This window comes from Cnephaeus nilssonii, assembly GCF_951640355.1.
Source record: "Cnephaeus nilssonii genome assembly, chromosome: 23".
NCBI lineage: Eukaryota > Metazoa > Chordata > Mammalia > Chiroptera > Vespertilionidae > Cnephaeus > Cnephaeus nilssonii.
Window position 1 is genome coordinate 18,128,945 of NC_137094.1, and position 21,590 is coordinate 18,150,534.

Sequence of the window (21,590 nt, forward strand, 5' to 3'; positions counted from 1 at the left end):
AGACTTGGTGGTGTGATCTGTTGTGAATTTGCCAAAAAAAATCAGTGCTGCCCTACAGACAGGACCGTAGAATGTGTGGACACACTGGCTGGTGTCCATAGACCCCTAAGGACTGCAGTCGGGTGAGAGCAACGAGAGGACAAGAGACAGTCACAGAGACATGGAGTCAGAGCTATTCCCACGTGAACCTCCTGGGTGAGAAAGAACCTCCCCCATTCTCAAGAAGTGTTTAAAGATTGGAGTTTTGTATCACTTTTGGAACCAGCCCATTACTGTCCAAAGGAAAGCTGTAAGTACCTGTCAGGGGAGTACCTCAGGAGATGATTGTGAAATCGTTCATGCAGATTTTCAGATATTGCAAAACTCTTTGGACTTTGATATCTACCAAGTGGCCTCAGTCAACTAGCTTCCTGGTACTGCCACTTAAATTCAGAGCCACACTTGGTAACAGCTCCTGAAGCAGATTTAACCCCAAACAGCAGCGCTGGACCATCTGTGCTCACACACCCGGGAGCCCCACCATGCTGCTCCTAGTCCAGGTCCTCCTCACCCTGTGGGTCTCCTCGGCTCATGGACAAGGTGAGTTGAAAACAGAGCTGACCAGGCAGCGTGCTCCTACCTGGGACTTCATGTTACATCTACTTTCATGGGTCTGTTTTTTTAATGACTCGACTAGTAATCATAGTCTGTATTGGGAGATCATAACAGAGAATAACCTTTTTAGGAAAATGCAACCAATTATGTTGAATTTTGCTTCCCGAGTTCCACAGCAAAAGGGCTGGCAATGCCGATTACGGGAATATTTGAATGTGTTCATACACATTTGGGAACAATGGCAATTCTCATAATCGTATGTGTGGTGATTGTTTTATAGATTGCTTTGTGAAAACTCCTGAAAACATTCATTTCAAGTATGTGCCGATTACTGTATTTCAATTAACCCTTAATAAGCCTGTAAAAGTAATTAATATTGCAATCAATTTAGTATTTAGCAGTGGGTAAAAAGAAATATCTGTTTCAACAAAAAGTAAAATACATTCTTAATTTCCAATGGAATCTCAATAACTTTTACTAGATTTCTGAGTTCACTGTTAAGTGTTGAGGAAATAAATCAATGTATTTCATAGCATTATCTCTATTGTGCACTGACGTGCATTCTTTAGAATAATACATGGTCTCTATTATGTGTCAATGCAACCCTATAAAGTAAATAATTGTATCTTATAGCAAATATAATTGGTCGTTTCTTTAACTTATCTTTAATGCAAAAGCAATTTATTTTGTACATTAGTTCTAATAGCATTCATTGCATTTTAGAATCTGTAAGATTTTATTTACACAATGACATTTCCTCCCCCTTTACCCTCCTTCTGAATATTTCATCTTAACTATTCTATCATTTAAAATCCCTTATTTTCCTAAAATCAAATTCTCTCATTCCTGAGTCGCTGTGAATGAGACCTCTAGCATGCCTTAGAACACTTCATCCCGCCACTTGCAAATCACTGTGCTTTTTTCTTAGTTTACAGGAGGGATTCATTTATATAACTTGCAGCATGCCGGCTTTTGTCCATTAGGTCAGTTTACATTTGGGCAATTTCCTTCACTGGCCGCCACACAACAAAGCTTCCTACCCAGGTTAACAATGTTCTTCACTAATGAACTCTTTCTAAAAGTAACCTTTGAGCCCTGGTGTGGCTCCGTTGGTTGGGCATCATCCCGTGTACTGAACCATTTGCTGGTTCAATCCCCAGTCAGGGCACATGCCCGGGTTTGGGGCTCAATGGCCCATATCAATGTTTCTCTCTCTATATATATATATATCCCTCCTCTTTTTTCTTTCCCTTACAAATCAATAAAAAAAGAAAATCTTTTTTTTTTTTTAAGTACCTGGCCAGTATAGGTCAGTGGTTGACTGAGCAACATCCCATGAACAGGAGGAGGTCATGGTTTGATTCCTGGTCATACCCGGGTTGCAGGCTCGATGCCCAGTGTGGGGCATGCAGGAGGCAGTTGGACAGTGATTCTCTCTCATCATTGATGTTTCTGTCTCTCCCTCCCTTTCACACTGCCTAAAATCAATAAAAATATACATTTTTTTAAAGTTGGGTACCAGTCCACTCTTTTAAACGCTCTGTAGTAGGAGTTGTGCCAATGTTTGTCACGGGAAAGGAACCCACTTAGGGGCCAAGCCTTTTGTGCGGACAGAAACACCTCTGTGTATTCAGTTGGCACGGGTTGGATTGAAGTCCACACTCCCGGCACCTCAGCTTGTAACTGCTCCGAGATAAGGCCTTTAAAGAGGTGATTACCTTACAACAGGCCATTAAGGTGAGGGTAATAAAGGAGAATTGTTCGTTTATCCGGGATCCTATCTTTTCTCCCTTCAGGAAGAACTTGTGATTTTCCAGAAATAAAACATGGAAGCATATATGAGGAAAACAGATATAAGCCAACCTTCCCAGTGGCTACGGGGAAATACTTCTACTACTCCTGTGACCACAGCTTCGTGTCTCCTTCACGGTCACTCTGGACTCAGATAAACTGCACGGAGGGAGGATGGTCGCCCACCCCGAGGTGTATCCGTGAGTCAAAGCCCCCCTCCCCCCATTCCCCAATGAATGACTCAGGGACTCAGTGAAGGGGGCGGGAGAGGGGCATGCAGGAGGGATCCCAGAGTCTAAACAATTACCGCGTCAGGGACTGGTGGCACCAGCAAAGGTAAGACAGGTCTTTCTTTAGAAGTTGTATCAGAAAAATGTAGATGAAATATCTACAAATACCAATGGTCGGTCATTTCAACTGCTAGTATTTAATTTACTAGTAAACACGCTCACTTGTTAATTATAAGGACACAGATGTTTCTCGGGAGAGTTCATTTTTGACATGTAACCTCTGTCCACCACATGCTGTCCCCTCGGATATTCAAGGAGCGTTTTTACGAGTTTCCTTCTTTGTGTGGCTTTGCTGAGCTGCGTGTTTGTGAGTCTCACCAGTCTTCCTCTCTCAATGAGGGCAGAGGCGCGAAGAGAACGATTAGGAGAGAGAAAAAGGATGCAGGCAAGCCCGGGAGATGGAAGTGTAGGAAGCAACTGAGTCAATCGAATGAGAAAAACCACGTCACTTTTCTGATGTCCAAAAGAACGTGACAAACGTAAAAATGTGCTTTACATAGAAGTCATGAATGAGTGATGGCACACGTTCACATGTTCACTGGCATGAACTGATATTTAAGAAAATCCTTATTGCATTAGATTTCTGCCTGGAAGTTTGCCAAATGGAGCCGCTCTCCCGATGCAGGATTCCTATTGGTCATCCTTGCGTTTGCAGGACAGTGCTTCTTCCCGTGGGTGGAAAATGGCCATTCCACATCTGCAGGGCGGACGCACCAGGAAGGGGACAGCGTACAGATCGTCTGTGATAAGGGCTACAGCCTCGCCAATAACCAGGATGTCATCACGTGTGCGGAACGCGGCTGGTCCACGCCCCCGACATGCAGCCGCATCAGTAAGTAGAATGCTGTCCTCTGGGATTCTGTCTCCTTCATTTTATAAAGAAACTAGAGGCCCAGTGACCAAAATTAATGCACGGGGGGCGGGGGGGTGTTCCCCCTCAGCCCAGCCTGCACCCTCTCCAATCCGGGACCCCTCAGGGGATGTCCGACTGCTGGTTTAGGCCTGATCTTCCTGGGGATCCTGCCTAAACTGCCAGTTGGACATCCCTCTCACAATCCAGGACCACTGGCTCCTAACTGCTCACCTGCCTGCCTGCCTGATCACCCCTAACTTCCCTCCTGCCGGTCTACTTGCCCTCAACTGCCCCCTCTCCCCCGCCAGCCTGGTCACCCCTCACTGCCCTCCTCTGCTGGTCTGAGTGCTCCTCACTGCCCCCCCTGCCAGCCTGGTTTCCCCCAACTGTCCCCCCTGCAGGCCTGGTCACCCCAGTCAGCCTGTTGTTTGGTAGTTAGGTCGCCCTACAGCCTGCTGCTCAGTCGTTAGGCCGCCCCTCACTTACCCCCCTGCAGGCTGGTGGCCCCACGCAGCCTGTTCGGTTGTCCGTTCGGTTGCAATGGTCACTTAGGTTTTTATTATTATGTGTAGCTGTGGCTCTGGATGGTGTTCCTCAGTGGATAGAGCATCAGCCTTTGGACTGAAGGGCCTGGGTTTGATTCCAGTCAAGGGCATATGCCTGGGTTGCAGACTCTATCCCCAGTAGGGAGTGTGCAGGGGGCAGTCAATCAATGATTCTCTCTCATCATTGATGTTTCTCTCTCTCTCTCTCTCTCTCTCTCTCTCTCTCTCTCTCTCTCTCTCTCCCCCTCTCCCCCTCTCCCTTCCTCTCTGAAATCAATAAAAATGTATTTTAAAAAAGAAATAGCTGTAGCCCTGGCTGGTGTGCCTCAGTTGTTTGAGTGTCAATCCATGTACCAAGAAGTTGCTGGCTCGATCCCGGTCAGGGCACATGCTGGGGTTGTGGGCTTGATCCCCAGGAGGAGGAGGCATGCATGAGGCAGCCAATCGATGTTTCCCTCTCTCTCACATTCTCTCTCCCCCTTTCACTCTATCTAAAAATAATTTTAAAATGTTAAAAAAGAAAATAAAGGTTAAGTGCCTAGTGTCCCAAGGCACCCTGTGGAAGGTTGTATGAGAGGACAAGGACCCTCTGTGACCGTGAGCTATGTGTCAGACCATTTTTTCACCACCACAGGACAACGCACCTGTATTTCTTTCTGGCTTATGTGAGTCTCACCATTGCATCAATGGAAGGGCTGCAAAATGTCGTGATTCTCGCTTTAGATGATTAGAATTTCTCCAATTAATCCTTTCTCTCCTAGACCCCCTGCATGCCTTCCTATTACATATTGTGCAGGATTTGTACATGCCTCAGTGTTCTGTCAGATGGTTTTTGTCTCTTAATAAATCAAACAATATCCTCTCTTAGAGTCCACAGACAAATGTAGGCCCCCTCCTGCTATTGACAATGGAGACATTACCACCTTCCCATTGCCAGTCTATGCTCCCGGGTCTTCAGTGGAGTATCAATGCCAGGCCTACTATGAACTTCAGGGAAATAGGAGAATAACGTGCCGTGATGGAGAGTGGTCTAAACCACCTAAATGCTTAAGTAAGTCTTTTGATATTCTCGTGAACTCAGAGAAAATCAGTGTAATGCATATGTTTTCCTGTTTATGATCACATTTTTATGAATTAATAAACGATTCTAGCGCTAACCGGTTTAGTTCAGTGGAAGAGCTTTGGTCTGAGGACTGAAAGGTTCCAGGTTTGATTCTAGTCAAGGGCACATGCCCAGGTTGCAGACACCATCCCAAGTGGGGGCATGCAGGAGGAAGCTGATCCATGATTCACTCTCATCATTGATGTTTCTATCTCTCTCCCTCTCCCTTTCTCTCTAAAATCAATAAAAATATTTTTTAAAAGAAAGAAAGGAAAAAAAGAAAGAAAGAGAAAGAAAGAAAGAAGAAAGAAAGAAAGAAAGAAAGAAAGAAAGAAAGAAAGAAAGAAAGAAGAAAGAAGAAAGAAAGAAAGAAAGAAAGAAAGAAAGAAAGAAAGAAAGAAAGAAAGAAAGAAAGAAAGAAAGAAAGAAAGAGCTGTAGCCCTGGCTGGTGTGGCTCAGTTGGTTGAGTGTCATCCATGTACCCAGAGATCACTGGTTCCATCCTGGTCAGAAAACATGCTAGGGTTGTGGGCTTGATCCCCAGTAGGATGCATGCAGGAGGCAGCCAATAGTTGTCTGTCTCTATCTATCTATCTATCTATCTATCTATCTATCTATCTATCATCATCTATCTCTCCTTCCTCTTCTCTCTATCTTAAAATCAATAAAAAATTTTTTAAGCTTAAGATATAGAAGCTTAACTCTTAGCCCCCCAAAAATTGCTTTATCTTTTTTTTAATCTTGCATGTAAATTTGTGAAGATTTTCTGTCTCAATTGCGTCTAAATGATTGCTGCATTAGAGACCCACTTTTTCCTCTTTATTCAGATCTCTCCTGTGGCAGCCCTCCCCGAATGCAAAATGCCGTTATACCAGACGAGAAGCCCAGGTATCGACATGGGGACACAGCACGTTATGAATGCACGAACTCTTTGGGCCTCTTCGGGAACGCAGTGGTGACATGCCTAAGTGGGAAGTGGACAGACCCACCTGAGTGCAAGGGTAGGGTGTCTCATTCTCCCCTCCCAGTCTCTGTGCAGCTTCTGTAAGCACTTGGTTACTATGCTCCTGTCCAGCTGGCCTTCATTTGGTTACTCAGGTTTGTTGCTCTATCGTTTCCTGTAAATGGGTTTGGGGCTGGGAGGAGGTGAGTATAGCTCCCTCCTACCCCCCAATCAATAAAAACATAGTTATTTTAAAATGTTTGATGTAAATATGGGAAAGAGATTTAGACAGAAGCAAAAAATATCAAATGCACATAGTGTCTGTGGCCTGTGTGGACAAATAAGAATTTGAATGTAAGAAGTTTGATCTCGATCATGACCTGTATGCCCATCTCCTCAGGCTTTCAATACCACCATCCCCATGTTGTGCTTTTCATAAATGTAAAATTGTTCAATGTAATTGAGTCAGGATGGCTAACATTGCCAAGTTGTAAGAAAAACATTGTACAGTAGACATTGGTTTGGTGTGTATCTATGATCCTAGAGCATAATTATTGCCTGATATGTACTTTATAAGATTTACTGAAAAGTCTCTGTTGTTGCTTTTTCAGCAATGACTTGTTCTAGCCCACCCAGCTATGGCAATGCCATCCTCGTAGGCCGGAAGAAGAAGTCATACAGGTCAGGAGAACAAGTGACTTATAGATGTCCAGACTATTACCAAATGGATGGATCCAATTTTGTAGAGTGTAGGGACGGCATATGGATAGGAAGACCCACATGCAAAGGTATTTTGGTGAATGGCTTCTAGCATCATTAATAATAGACATCGGTTCTGGTGTAGGCCAGATGGAGGAAGGTCTATGCCTCACATAGAGGAATGGATGTGTATCAATGGTGGGCAATGGGGCCCCAGAGCCCTCAGAGTGTGACCCCTGACACAGCCATGTCAGCATCTCAGGGAATTGGCAGAAAGGCAAATGCAAACTCACAGGCTCACTCAGACTCAGCCTCAGAAGCTCAGGGGTTGTGACCCCGAAAACATTGCAGCAATTCCAAGCGGGTTCTACGCCCACTGTTGTTGGGAGCCGTAGCTTCAGCCTCTTATTACTTTACATCCACCCGAATCTCCCCGATGAGCTGCACAGTGCTCACTGCAGTGCCCTTAGGCACTCAAGTTATTGGAGTATTTTTAGGGAACCGTAAATATACTGCACTCTTCTTTGTCCTCAGTTTCTGTGTGGATATCAAGTGATCATCTTCCTTAGCCATGCGACATTCCTCAAAGCATGGCAATACTTGACTGATTCTCTAAGAACCTGGCTACTGTGCTCATTTTCTAACGGCCTAAAATCACAATTCAAAAACATGTTTGCGAACCACATATGGCTGCCAAATAACATGTTTGTTATGTGTTTATTTGGTTTGTAAATTCACTTTGATTTTATATAATCTATGTTTATTTTACTAAACTTAAAGAAAAATGTTCAGAAAAACCATCATTTTTTTACTTTGAAAAGTTTTTAAATTTTTATTGAATTTATTGGGGTGCCATTTGTTAATAAATGGTGCTGGTATAATTGGACAGACCCAAACAAAAAAATTATATTGGACCACCTTCTTATACCTTACACAAGAATAAACTCAAAATGGTTTAAAGACGTAAATGTAAGATTATAAACCATAAAACCCTGGAAGAAAAAACATGGGCCATAAAATCTTAGACATTTCTCATAGCAATATTTTATTTCTAATATATCTCCTCAGGCAAGCAAAACAAAAGAAAAAATAAATAAGACTACATCAAACTAAAATTTTTTGCACAGAATAATCATCTTTTTCATAGGCCCAAAAATCTCTATTAACCTTTGAGAGAGGATGGGAAAGAAACTTAAGGTATAGAAGCTTAACTCTTACCAAAAAAATTGCTTTATCTTCTTTTTTCAATCTTGCATGTAAATTTATGAAGATTTTCAGTCTCAATTGCGTCTGATGATCGCTGCCTTAGAGATCCATTTTTTTTTTCTCTTTATTCAGATCCCTCCTGTGGCAGCCCTCCCCCAGTGCAAAATGCCTTTATACCAGACGAGAAGCCCAGGTATCGACATGAGGACAAAGCACATTATCAATGCAGGCACCCTTTCGGCCTCTTCGGGAACGCAGTGGTGACATGCCTAAGTGGGAAGTGGACAGACCCACCTGAGTGCAAGGGTAGGGTGCCTCATTCTCCCCTCCCAGTCTCTTCTGTAAGCACTTGGTTACTATGCTCCTGTCCAGCTGTCCCTCAGTTGGTTACTCAGGTTTGTTGCCCTATCGTTTCTTGTCAATCGGTTTGGGGCCTGGAGGACCTGAGTGTAGCTCCCTCCTACTCCGAAGCTCCCTTAAAGTCCACTGCTCACTCAATTAATCAAACCATACCCTCTCTTAGAGTCCACAGGAAAATGTGGGCCCCCTCCCGTTATTGACAATGGAGACATTACCACGTATCCAAGAGCAGTCTACGCTCCCGGGTCTTCAGTGGAGTATCAGTGCCAGGCCTACTATGAACTTGAGGGAAACAGGAGAATAACGTGCCGTGATGGGGAGTGGTCTGAACCACCCAAGTGCTTGGGTAAGTCCTTTCATATCCTCCTGGGCCCTGGGAAAGCCGTGTAATGAATGCCATGTCTGCTGCTTACAACAGAACCTGCATGGACTGTCACCTCTTCTGTTGACCACCAAATAGTCATGGCTGAGGGTATACAGTCTGAAAAATTCTTGAGCAACAACAGCAAGAAACTATCATTTTTCTTTATTGTAATTTATTTTCCCCGTCACCATTTATGCCCCCTCCACTCTCTCCACCTCCACCACCCCCTTCAAGGATCCTTTAATGAAAGCCCTTCATAGCGTAGTGGACCTTGTGAATGTTGATTATAGCATACAGTGATCACACATTCCACAGAGTACCCCATTTTTACATCATTGATAGTTTACAACAGGCGTCCTGAAACTACGGCCCGCGGGCCACATGCGGGTGTTTCTGCCGTTTTGTTTTTTTTACTTCAAAATAAGATATGTGCAGTGTGCATAGGAATTTGTTCATAGTTTTTTAAAACTATAGTCCGGCCCTCCAACGGTCTGAGGGACAGTGAACTGGCCCCCTGTTTAAAAAGTTTGAGGACCCCTAGTTTACAATGAGTTAAAGCAATATGGTGGATTTTCAATGAAGTGGTTTGCAAAAGGGTTTGAGAATAAATTCCTGGATCTGTGTAGAAGATTCTACATGAGAGTGTAAAATTCTGTGGAAAATACTTGTATACTACTTAGTTTTCTTTCTTTCTTTCTTTTTTTACTTTCAGATGCATGTGTACTATCAGAAGAAATCATGAGAGAACATAACATAGAGTTGAGATGGTTATATGATAAAAAACTTTATTCTAGAACAAACGATTATGTTGAATTTAGGTGTCGACGTGGCTATCGTCAAGTGTCACCAGAATCTGCATTCCGAGCACAATGTCGGGAAGGAAAACTGGAGTATCCCACTTGTGCGTAAAATGGTAGCTATGTGGCAGTTTTCACATTAAAATGTGCGCCTTCATTCAGAATGCTTTAGTATTAATCTAATTCTTCTCAACTTATTTTCCTAGTAGGGTGTAACTCCCTTTCATTCATTAATCAGAATTCCTGTTAAATGCCAGGTGGGAGATGTCCTTGTAATCTGAGACCAACGCACCACTTCTCATAAGCATCTCATTAAAATGTGACAAACCAACATGCCATGTGTTCTGTTCATGAAATGTCTCTGGCCAGAAATCACCTCAGTGCCTATCTCTATCCATCATTGATGTTTCTCTCTCTCTAAAATCAATAAAACATGAAAAAAAAGTTGAAAATCAAGAATGTGTTGAAATCCTTGGATTTGGTGGTGTGGTCTGTTGTGAATTTGCCACAAAAAAAAAAAAAAATCAGTGTTGCCCTGCAGACAGGACCGTACACTGTGTAGACACACTGGCTGGTGTCCATAGACCCCTAAGGACTGCAGTCGGGTGAGAGCAACGAGAGGACAAGAGACAGTCACAGGGACATGGAGTCAGAGCTATTCCCACGTGAGCCTCCTGGTTGAGAAAGAACCTCACCTCAAGAATTGTTTAAAGATTAGAGTTTTGTATCACTTTTGCAGCCAGCCTTACTATTACTGTCCCTAAGGAAAGCTGACCAAGTACATGTCAGGGAATGAAGTCAAGAAAGGATTGTGAAATCATTCATGCAAATGTACAGAATTGCAAAAGTCTTTGAACTTTGATATCTACCGAGTGACCCCAGTCAACTAGCTTCCCGGTACTGTCACTTAAGTTCAGAGCCACACTTAATAAAGGCTCATGAAGCAGAGTTAAAACCACACACAGCAGCACTGGACCATCTGTGCTAACACACCCGGGAGCCCCACCATGCTGTTCCTAGTCCAGGTCATCCTCACCCTGTGGGTCTCCTGCGCTCGTGGACAAGGTGAGTTGAAATTGATGGGAATATTTAGCTCCTTCTTAAGTAGGACTTTGCCCTTTTTTCATTTGCCTTTACTTTTTTTTTAATCCTCACCCGAGGATATTTTTTTCCATTGATCTTTAGAGAAAGAGTGGATATGAGGGAGAAGGGGGAGAGAGAGAGAGACAGACAGAGAGAGAGAGAGAGAGAGAGAGAGAGAGAAACATCAATGTGAGAGAGACATACGGATTGGTTGCCTCTCACACTCACCCCAACCAGGGTTGTCTGTAATTTTTTAATAAATCGACCAGTAGACAGTTTCTGTGTTGTAAGGTAACAATAAATAATACCTTGATGGAGCCAGGCCCATATGGCTCAAGTGATTGAGTGTTGACCTATGAACCAGGAGGTCATCTTTCGATTCCTGGTCAGGGGGCATGCCTGGGTTGTGGGCTGGATCCCAGTAGGGGGCGTGCAGAAGGCAGCCTAGCAATGATTCTCTCTCATCATTGATGTGTCTATCTCTTCCCTCTCCCTTCCTCTCTGAAATCAACAAAAATGTATATATTTTTTTAAAAGAATACATTGATGGGACAATTACTAGTATCTGCATAATCCACATGTCCTTTTTCTTTTCAGAATTAACATGTGACCCTCCAATCATTCCCAACGGTGACTTTGCTCCTAAAATGAATCAATATGAACTTGATTATGTAATCACATACCAGTGTGGAAACGGCTTCTACCCTCCCTTGATGGGAAATAAGACAGAATGCACTCTTTTCGGCTGGCTACCTCTTCCAAGATGCGTCCGTAAGTCCCATTCATGTCTTGACCTGCTTCTTCGTTATGAAATTACTTCCCTTAAACACCAAGAAATGGGGCTCTGAGAAGCCCAGTCATGGCCTCGCTGAGAAGGTAAAGCAGAGGACTGACAGGCATTCTTTGCTTTTCAAAGTCTCCAATTCTAAGTAGGACAACATCCCGTCAGTGAAAAAAAAACTCTTAAATTTTGCTATTCAATGTTAAGTATGTGCATGTGTGTGTCTCAGATAATATAATTCTACTATCTGACCTAGGATATTGGGTAAGAACACTACCAGTCAACACCGAGTACATTAGATATCGATGTCTGGGTAACAAACGCCCCTGAACACACTGCCTCATACAACAGCCCACCATGTGTTAGTGTTGGCGGGGCCAGCATTTGGGAGCCAGTTAGCTGCCTGGTCTGGGCCGCTCCCTGCTGCTCCCTGGGATGCTGCCCAGGGCGTGTGCAGGAGCCTGCGCATCCGTCCACCTGGGCATCTCCATCGGAGGCCTGAGTGGAGGTAACCCTCCCCAGAGCGAGTGACCTGAGGGCCCTGGAGGCGCCTCCAGAGCATGGATGACCTGGTCACACACGGTCCCCTCAGCCACGTGAACTCGTCCAGCCTCACTCAAGGGAGGGGCATGGGGCTCCCTTGTATGAGGGGGATGAATGTGGGGGACATTGTGCACCTTCTAAAGCCATCCCCTGTCACACATGCCCCTCAGTCCACAGGGAATTTTATTCCTGGGGGACTGCCCCTTTTCCGGTGTTTTCTGTCTCTACAAGCTCATTGCTGTTCCTTGTATATCAGTTCATTGTCAAAGGGGCCCCCACTTAAGCTGGATCTCCCATGGGTGACAAATGAAATGATACACATAGCAGGTCAATGGCTCAGTGTTCATTCAAGGCCAAGGCCAAATGAATGTGGACAGTCAGGTGCCTTAAAGAGGAGGCCATGACCACATGACACAGACCTCGGTGTGCATAGCAATGACAAGGAACATTATTGTCTATTGATGGATTGATTTAGAGTAAAGTGGGCATATAAGTATTAGTTTCAGGTGTACCCTCTGATGATTCCATATTCATATATATTGTGAAATGTTCAGAAAACAAGTGTTATTTACATCACCTGAATTTTATAACTTTTCGTGTCCTAGAAAGCCTAATGCAATGCGTATTATCTGTACTGTAAGAAAGGGATATAATTCACCGTTGAAACAATTTAGCTCTCATTGGATTTTTGTGAATGCAAAACATTATTCATACCGTGTGTTCTTTGTTCTCGTTGCTAGCGAAACCCTGCGGATTTCCGGAAATAAAACATGGACGGCTGCTTCATGCAGATACATCTAAATCACACTTTCCAGTATATGCAGGGCGATCGTTAGCCTATTTCTGTAACTACGGCTACGTGCCTCCTTCACAAGCCAGCCTGGGGGTCATGACCTGTACACAAGATGGATGGTCACCGGAAATACCCTGCCTCAGTAAGCCAATCGCTTCATCCTGTGCACGTAGAAACATTCCACAGTGGAGAGAGAAAAACATGAGTACAACAAGGTCGAGGGAGGCGCTCTATGAGCAGGAAGACCAATGTAGGATTTTTCTTTTTTATGATAGATTCCTCATTAGCAATATGGGAGACTGCCCTAGCTCGTTTGGCTCAGTGTCAGCCCGCGGAGTGAAGGGTCCCGGGTTCGATTCCGGTCAAGGGCACGTGCCTCGGTGGCAGGTTTCCTAGCCCAGGTCAAGGCGCATGTAGGATAAGGTGACCAGACGTCCCGCTTTTGGCGGGACAGTCCCGATTTTTAACAATTTGTCCCGCGTCCCCCGGCGTTCTAAAAAAGTCCCGATTTTTGGAAAGAATGCACCACAAGCTAGGGAACGGCGGGAGAACGGGAAGGGAATATACGGTTTTCGGTGGCCATGTGGTTATTTAGCCAGGATATGAGTTTTATATTATTTTTGTTAATTTTATAATGTTAAACTTTAATAATAACCAATAATTGTTGAGAACAGATTATCGAGAACTGCTTATCAAAGTTCGCATTGTTGATCAGTTGTTAGAATTCGACCACTATTGTTTGGACTTAATGGACAATGGCATTTTGGGGGATTGGCAACGACGAAAACATTTTGTAACTGTCTCTCAGACGATACACATCGTACTGCGTGCTAGTAAGCTAGTTAAACAAGTGTAAGGTGACCAGACGTCCCACTTTTTAACAACTTGTCCCGTGTCCCACAGCGTTTTAAAAGAACCCCCACCCACCCACCCACCGTCAATGGTGTCCCGCTTTACCAATGTTAAAATCTGGTCACCTTAATGTAGGAGGCAACCAATCATTGTGTCCCTCTCACATCGATGTCTCTCTCTGTCTCTCCCTCTCCCTTCCACTCTCTCTAAAAATCAATGGGGAAATATCCTTGAGTGAGGATTAACTAAAAAAAGAAAAAGAAAATGGGAGATCCAAATAAAAACTTTATAACAATAGTGATGTCCTTTATTCATAGTTTAATTGGGAAAACAACAGGTTATCTTTCATCTTGATTTTTCTCTTTTAAAAAACACCGGCTGGCAACTCTAGTTCCTCTCAGGCTATGTGTTGTTTTTGGGTGCTCAGGCATTCTAACTTCAATGTTGCAAAGATGATTTTTTAATGTCTTAACCAAATTTATTATCTCTTATTATCCATTTACAATTCCTAGGAAAATGTTCTTTCAAGTCTTTGATACATGGATATTCTCCAGTTACTGAAGAAAGGTATGTCCAGGGCCAATCTAGAACCGTTATGTGCCATCGGGGCTACGGTCTTCCAAACCCACAGAATACGATGACCTGTGAGGAGAACGGCTGGTCCCCTCCTCCCATATGCATCCCTGTCAGTAAGTAAACAGCTCCAAGACCCAGTCTGTCATTTTCTGAGACCAGACTTATTTCTGTGAAAGGTCTTATGTGTCTACTCTCAAACTGAATGGACCAAGTCTTCTTTGTCTTAAAAGTAAGGCACATTTCGCCCTGGCTGGTGTAGCTAAGTGGTTAGAGTGTGGGCCCAAACACCCAAGGGTCTTCAGTTTGATTTCCCATAAAGGGCACGTACCTGGGTTGCAGGTTCGATCCCAGGGATATGCAGGAGGCAACCAATCGATGAGTCTCTCTCACACATAGGTTTCTCTCTTCCTCTCTCTCTCTCTCTCTCTCTCTCTCTCTCTCTCTCTCTGCCACTCTCTCCCTCCCATCCACTCTCTCTAAAAATCAATGGAAAAAATATCCTCGGCCGAGGATTAACAACAACCAAAACAAAGGTATTTTAGTTTTTTGTTCTAATTTTTTGACAGCAAATAGATTATATCATTGTATTGAATTACGTAACAGCGAACAGTAAGTCATGAATGTTACTAGGGTTCAATAAAACGGAGGTTAAATTTACAATACTTGAGTCATTTATACTGAAGCCATGCTGTGTGTTCACTGGAGAAGAATTTAAAATATAGCTTACATTAAAAATAAATACACTGCTGCCCAATGTCACATATATATTGCTGTCAACCATTTCACCTATGGTTGTATGTATTTTTTAAATGTATTTTTATTGACTTCAGAGAGGAAGGGAGAGGGAGAGAGTGATAGAAACCTCAGTGATGAGAAAGAATCATTGATCAGCTGTCTCCTACTGGGGACTGAGCCCGCAATCCGGGCATGTGCCCCGACCCGGAATTGAACCATGACCTCCTGGTTCATAGGTGGATGCTCAACCACTGAGCCTTGCTGGCCGGACTATGATTGCATGTATTAATGCTATGAAGTTATAAATGAGGGCTCTTACATGTAGTCCTATCTGGCTTTCACATGTTAAGTAGACAGGATTCTGTAAGTTGCTTTGTGGATATCATTTAGAAATGAGAGAATAGTTGTTATAGCCATTGCATTATACATCAGGATCTAGTAGAGCTGACCTTTCATTGGAGCCCTGCGTGTTTCAGAAAAGCAGTGATCACTGATTTGAACTGGAATTCAGGAATCTGAGCCCCGTGCGAAACAGCAGCTAAAGGAGGCTCTTTGTCCAGTTTTCCCTACACACGGTGCACGGGTGGAATTATTTACCGTTCATTCACTCAATAACCTTTGCAGAGTAAGAACATCTACAGATATTAAAAAATAAAACTGTTTTCAAGAAAAACTAAACCATATGCGACAGAAGGTGGGATGATTGACTTAAAAGAACCCAGGGAGATATCAGTTCTTACATTTTTAAAACATTGTTTTCCATTTCAGGGGCTCCCTGTAGTGAAAAAGCTGTACCCTTGGCCATTCGTTTTTGTACTCAATATGGATAAGTTTTCTATTCTAGGAGTCATTATGGAAGAGAAGGTCTTTATATAAATACATGGATCGTGGATCATACGACTACAGTCTTTCTCTAGATCAGATAGAAGGTTCCTAACCTGTATTTAGATGTTTTGAATGGTGGCAGAAAGGATGGGTAAGGAGATCTAGTCTTCTTGTTCTAAAACTTGTCCAGCCCAGAGTAACACGGACTCAGAGAGTTGCCACCTGAAACTTCACTTATCCACACAAACTGATGAGCTTCTCTTTCTTAGATGGGACTTGATTCGGCATTAGAAATACAATGGTCACCTTTATTTTGCTTCAGAACAGTGTGACATGCCAATATTTGAGAATGCCAGAGCCATATTCACCGGAAAACCATTTCGACTCAATGACACGTTGGACTACCAATGCCTGGATGGCTACGAAAACAGAGATGGAAGCACCAACGGCTCCATGGTGTGTGGTGAGGACGGATGGCTCCACTTGCCAACCTGCTTTAGTAAGTGTTTTGATTCCAGCATTTCCTTTTCCAGGAATTGAAAAGTCTACATGTATGGAGTCCTTGCTTGAGTGTGGGTGGGCTAAGGCCGTGGTGGGCAAACTGCGGCTCGCGAGCCACATGCGGCTCTTTGGCCCCTTGAGTTTTTAGCAAAGGCCAGCTTAGGAGTTATCTAATTAAGTTAATAACAGTGTACCTATCTATATAGTTTAAGTTTAAAAAATTTGGCTCTCAAAAGAAATTTCAATCGTTGTACTGTTGATATTTGGCTCTGTTGATTAATGAGTTTGCCGAGCACTGGTCTAAGGCATTTTGAACAACATGGTGGTTACAAGGTTTAAAATGCAAGAGAGGGAAATAGTTTCTGTTCAGTTTTACATGAATAGTTTCCAACAAAACTATAATTTTCTCTTCAACAGTTAAAATGCTCTTTTTCAGAATCTGCAGACAAGTGTGGGCCTCCTCCAGAGATTAGCAATGGAGACATCACTTCCTTCCCACTAAAAGCGTATCCTCCGTGGTCAAGAGTGAAATACCAATGCCAGGCCTACTATGAACTCTGGGGTTCTACAGGTGTAATCTGTAGTTATGGAAATTGGTCCAAACCCCCAAGATGCATAGGTAAGTTCTCAAGATTCTTCTGGATCCTGAGACCATGAGGGTGATGTTTATGAGCTCACGTACGGTCTACTAGTCATGGAGTCAGAGTCTACAACTGTGCTCACCAACAGCTTTCCTGCTCAATGTTTCACATCGGAGACTCATGTGTAGGGCTATGAGCTTGGAGAATCCCTATGTGAACAATGAAAGATGGTCCTTTAAACAGGAACATTCGGAGAGGTTCATTCTGATACATTAACTGACTCACTGTGGACCATACCTGACTCACCCTCTCCTGTGTATGTATCCCCTTCCATGGAAGATTATAGCAAACCCAGTAAGTGGCAAGACTGGAAATCAAAGTTAATATTCCCAAGTCAGAATAGTCTAGAAATAGTGCCAAGCTAGATTTTATGGGAGGGAAAGTGTTGAGTTTCAAAGGTAAATTCTAAACCTCAAGTTTGATGGACTGAGTAGATGGACAAGTCTAAGACGAATTTCACAGCACACGCAATATCTGTTCCAAACATCAGGACTAGAAAACAGTTACCATTCTCTGAGGCCATAAAATCAGGTCTGTGATAGAGATAACAAACAAGCAACAACTCATAGACACAGACAACAGGATGGTAGTTACCAGAGGGAAGGAGCGAGTGGGATAGTAAAGGATAAAGGGGGGGGTCAAATATATGATGACAAGAGATGTGATTTTGGGTGTTGGGTACACAATGCAATATACAGATGGTGCATTATACACTGAGTGGCCATATTATTATGATCTCTGAATGCATAATAATCTGGCCACTCAGTATATATATTAGAGGCCCAGTGCGTGAATTCGTGCATGGGTAGGGTCCGGCCAGCCTGGCCAGGGGGAGGGGACATGGGTAGTTGGCCGGCCTGCCTACTGGTAGAAGTGCTGGTCGAGGGGACAATTTGCATATTAGCCTTTTGTTATATAGGATATACACTGAGTGGCCAGATTATTATGCGTTCAGAGATCATAATAATCTGGCCACTCAGTGTAGAATTGTGCACTGGAAACCTATATAATTTTATTAACCAATGTCACCCCACTCAATTGAATAAAAAAAAGAAAATCAGCATGGTTAGCATGTAATACTTTCCACAATGCAATAGCACCTTGCCTGCAGGAAATAGACAAGGTTGTAAGCAATAGAATAATATATGAAATGATGCTTACAGACACATTACAATAGCAATAAACTAGTACCTCCCTCATGTCACTAAAAAAAACTTTCTGAAGAAGAAAATATTTATACTGATTTTACAGATAGGGTCACAGGGGGGATAGTGACGTAGATAAATGTGTTCATAATCAAGTAAGGATTCTAAAATTCTCTATGTATCTACCCTTGCATCCATGCAGCCTGCTTTTACCATGAAGAATGAAGATTAGATAGATGGTAGGTAGATAGATGATAGATAGATAGATAGATAGATAGATAGATAGATAGATAGATGATAAATGGATGTGGGTAGGTAGATGGATGGATGGATGCATAGATTGATTGATATAGAGATATAAAAATATATTATCAAGTATATATAGTTACTAGAGGCCCGGTGCACCGATTCATGCACCAGTGGGGTCCCTCGGCCTGGCCTACGGGGATTGAACCAAAACCGGCTCTCTGACATCCCCTGAGGGGTCCCAGATTGCGAGAGGGCACAGGCCAGGCAGAGGGACCCCACTGGTGCACGATCGGAGCCAGGGAGGGACCACAGGATGGCTCCACGGCATGTCCGGCCCGTCTCGCCCAGTTTGATGGGCCAGACCCCAGCAGCAAGCTAACCTACCAGTTGGAGTGTCTACCCCCTGGTGGTCAGTGTGCATCATAGCGACTGGTTGAACGTTTGAACAAAAGGTCAGACACTTAGCATATTAGGCTTTTATTATATAGGATATTTTAATAGAAGAATATTTATTAGAAATAGTGTGGTTTTCTATGGTTCTCTTTCCCCGTTTTGTGGGCTTAGAGAAAACTATTAGCATCATTTAACCCAGCAGAATGAGACTGAAGTGGGAGCATTTGTAGCCACTGCCAGCTGAGTGGGACATGGACAGGAAGAACCATGGCCACCGAGGAGCAGGCTCCCATGTCCACTGGATAGGAAGTCACTTTGTGGGTGCCCAACATCCCACAGACAGAGAGCCAAGGCCCTGGGGTCACACTGCTGGGTCCACACACATCGTCCAGCTGATGAGCTCTGTGACCTTGGACAGGTGCGCCTGACCTTCCCTTCCCCTCAGCTTCCTGGTGTGTGAGGAGGAGCAGCTGCCTGCTGGGGAGCTGTGAGGGCCCACACACCGGGGCGGAGAACAGGACTCGGCCCACGTTGATGATGTACATTAGCTCTTTCGATAACTTCATCGTCTTCTGTTGACCTAAACTCATCATTAGGTTGAAGCTTTATTAGTCCCTAAAAGGAAAGATTATTGTTTTTATTTATTTCTTCTACTTTCAGAACCATGCGTCATATCCAAAGAAAACTTGAATGAAAAGAACATTCGGTTAAAAGGGAAAGTTGAAAAAACCTATTATGTAAAAACAGGGGATATCATGGAATTTATGTGCAAATCGGGACACAAGGCGGTGACGTCAGAGGCGTCATTTCAAGCCGTGTGTCGGGAAGGGACAGTGGAGTTCCCCACGTGTGAATAAAGAATCCTTGTTGCCCCAGATAAGTGGCCGGTCCCACCGACTGCTCTTTGCTCAAAGCTGGCCAGTCTTCTGGCATTTCCTGCTCTTTCCCACTCTATTGCAAAGGACCTAAAAGCAATATGTTCGCCTCTTTTTAATTTTAAAGTAAACAGTATCATTGGTTACACTTGTACCAAGACAATAATTATTCGCCATCGAAGGATGAGACTACTTGCCGATGAACCAATAAACAGCAATGGCGGTAACTGTGTGGCTTTCTGCCTATTGAATCGGATGCTTACACAATCAGTATATATCTTAGAATATACTGGGGGGGGTATAGTGCAATCAAAAATGAGATGTGAAAATAGTAAAGTGAGCCTGGCCAGCGTGGCTCAGGGGTTCAGGGTCGACCTATGAACCAGGAGGTCACAGTTCGATTCCCAGGCAGGGCACATGCCCGGGTTGCAGGCTCGATCCCCAGTAGGGGGCGTGCAGGAGGCAACCCATCACTGCTTCTCTCTCATCATTGATGTTTCTCTTTCTCGCCCTCTCCCTTCCTCTCTGAAATCCATAAAAATATTTTTTTAAAAAAAGTTATAAAATAGTAAGTGAAATAACTCCTTTACAATATCCCCTCACTGGAGTCAGAGGGCGGATCCCTGGACTGAAGCATCGCTGAGGGGAGAGGCAGTGTTCAGGCTGTTTCCATGGGCGTGGTTTTACAGAGAATAGAAGAGGCATTGATCTTCTATTCGACAAAAGAATCGATTATTTTAAGCATGTGATCTTCAAACTACCTGGTCATTCCTGTTGCTAAGTAAATATAGGACCTGAATTTTTATTTTCTCTTCAGTTGTGTTGAAGACACATACAAACAAATGCAAGTCCCCGTCCGTTGTATCCCTGTGTGATAATTGGTATGTGAGCCCCTGAAACTGAAGGGTTGCGGGTTCGATTTCAGTCAGGGCATGTAGCTCTGTTGCAGGCCTGATCCCTGGCCCCTGACCGGGCACATGTGGGAGGCAACCAATCAATGTGTCTCTCTCACATCAATGTTTCTCTGTGTGTGTGTGTCTCCCTTCCACGCTCTCTGAAATTCAATGGGAAAAATATCCTCGGGTGAGGATTAACAGCAATAAAAAAATAAAGGAAGTGGACAATAGAAGACAGAAATATTTTGATGTGAAGATCAATAATAGAATGGGTGGAAGACGTACAATCAAACTAGAAATAAAGAGACCTGTTTAGATTTTTTATTTTCAGACAAAGAAAATGTTCATTATAAACAATTGAAATTCAAATCTTCAGGCAAGTTAAAACTTAGAGGTTTCTAATCCAACCATTTTCTTCTAAAAATTACGTTTCTCAAAGGATTTTACGATGTGTTGAAATATGGTTTCTATTTCTGCCATTCATATTTTAAAGGGTTCTTTAATAATATGACCTCCTGAGAGAGACAGAAAGAGAGAGAGAGAGAGAGAGAGAGAGAGAGAGAGAGAGAGAGAAAGAGAGAGAGTTGAAACAAGCATCATTTCTATTTAAATATTCATTACAATCTTAGCCCTTTGATATTTAATATAATTAGTTATTGTTTTGACTAGGTTTTTATAAAGCATAAGACCACACTGGAAAAATTATGCCACCAATTTATTTTTATAAACTCAACGTCACTTACTAATTCACACCATTTCCCCCCATTTTTCTGTTATTTACTTATGTTTCTCTTAGGAATTAGAAAGCCAAGATATACTAAAATATTTAAACAGCATATACAAATTTCCTATTCTGATTTTTACCACAGTTAAAAATACAGAGACGCCATCATCGTATTGTGTTATCATAATGTTTTTCTGATTTAAAAAAAAAGTTATTTTTCCGTTTGTCAAGAAGTGGAAAATATATGTTTTAAATTGTCCCATGAGAAAACACTTCAGTAAATGATTCCAAATTTGTGTAGAGAAACGTGTTCCTGGGAATAAATACCATTATTTTAATTATTGTTATTAACGTGCTCTCCTCTCAGTAAAAAGAAGAGCCACTGTGTTTCGAATCTCTATTAATTATTAATTATTCCTGAGCCTATACTGGGA

General features: G+C 43.0%; 2 protein-coding genes across 4 annotated transcripts; both read left to right on the plus strand.

The window, feature by feature from the left end:
• Positions 1-440: 440 nt before the first annotated feature.
• On the plus strand, positions 441-9,937 carry LOC307094644 (complement factor H-related protein 1-like). Of its 3 annotated transcripts, XM_079763660.1 has the most exons (9): positions 441-579; positions 2,391-2,585; positions 3,331-3,507; positions 4,942-5,124; positions 6,003-6,176; positions 6,730-6,906; positions 8,156-8,329; positions 8,547-8,729; positions 9,460-9,937. In XM_079763660.1, the coding sequence occupies exons 1-9, from the start codon at positions 522-524 to the stop codon at positions 9,654-9,656; spliced, it is 1,518 nt and encodes a 505-aa protein (XP_079619786.1). In that variant the 5' UTR covers positions 441-521; the 3' UTR covers positions 9,657-9,937. The 3 variants fall into 3 exon arrangements, with proteins under 3 accessions (XP_079619786.1, XP_079619787.1, XP_079619788.1); XM_079763661.1 differs by lacking the exon at positions 6,730-6,906; XM_079763662.1 differs by lacking the exon at positions 4,942-5,124.
• A 614-nt stretch (positions 9,938-10,551) lies between these two features.
• LOC307094731 (complement factor H-related protein 4-like) lies at positions 10,552-19,518 on the plus strand (the record flags this gene model as incomplete). The annotated part of the gene is made up of 5 exons (XM_079763771.1): positions 10,552-10,609; positions 11,225-11,398; positions 16,055-16,195; positions 16,670-16,852; positions 19,322-19,518. The coding sequence occupies 5 exons, from the start codon at positions 10,552-10,554 to the stop codon at positions 19,516-19,518; spliced, it is 753 nt and encodes a 250-aa protein (XP_079619897.1).
• Positions 19,519-21,590: the final 2,072 nt, after the last annotated feature.

Bases quoted from the DNA above. Each gene is read 5' to 3' on its own strand.
- LOC307094644 (XM_079763660.1), top strand. From the start codon at position 522: ATGCTGCTCCTAGTCCAGGTCCTCCTCACCCTGTGGGTCTCCTCGGCT. The intron at 6,177-6,729 runs GTAGGGTGTCTC...TTGCTTTTTCAG, and splicing joins AGACCCACCTGAGTGCAAGG to CAATGACTTGTTCTAGCCCA. The intron at 8,330-8,546 runs GTAGGGTGCCTC...ACCCTCTCTTAG, and splicing joins AGACCCACCTGAGTGCAAGG to AGTCCACAGGAAAATGTGGG.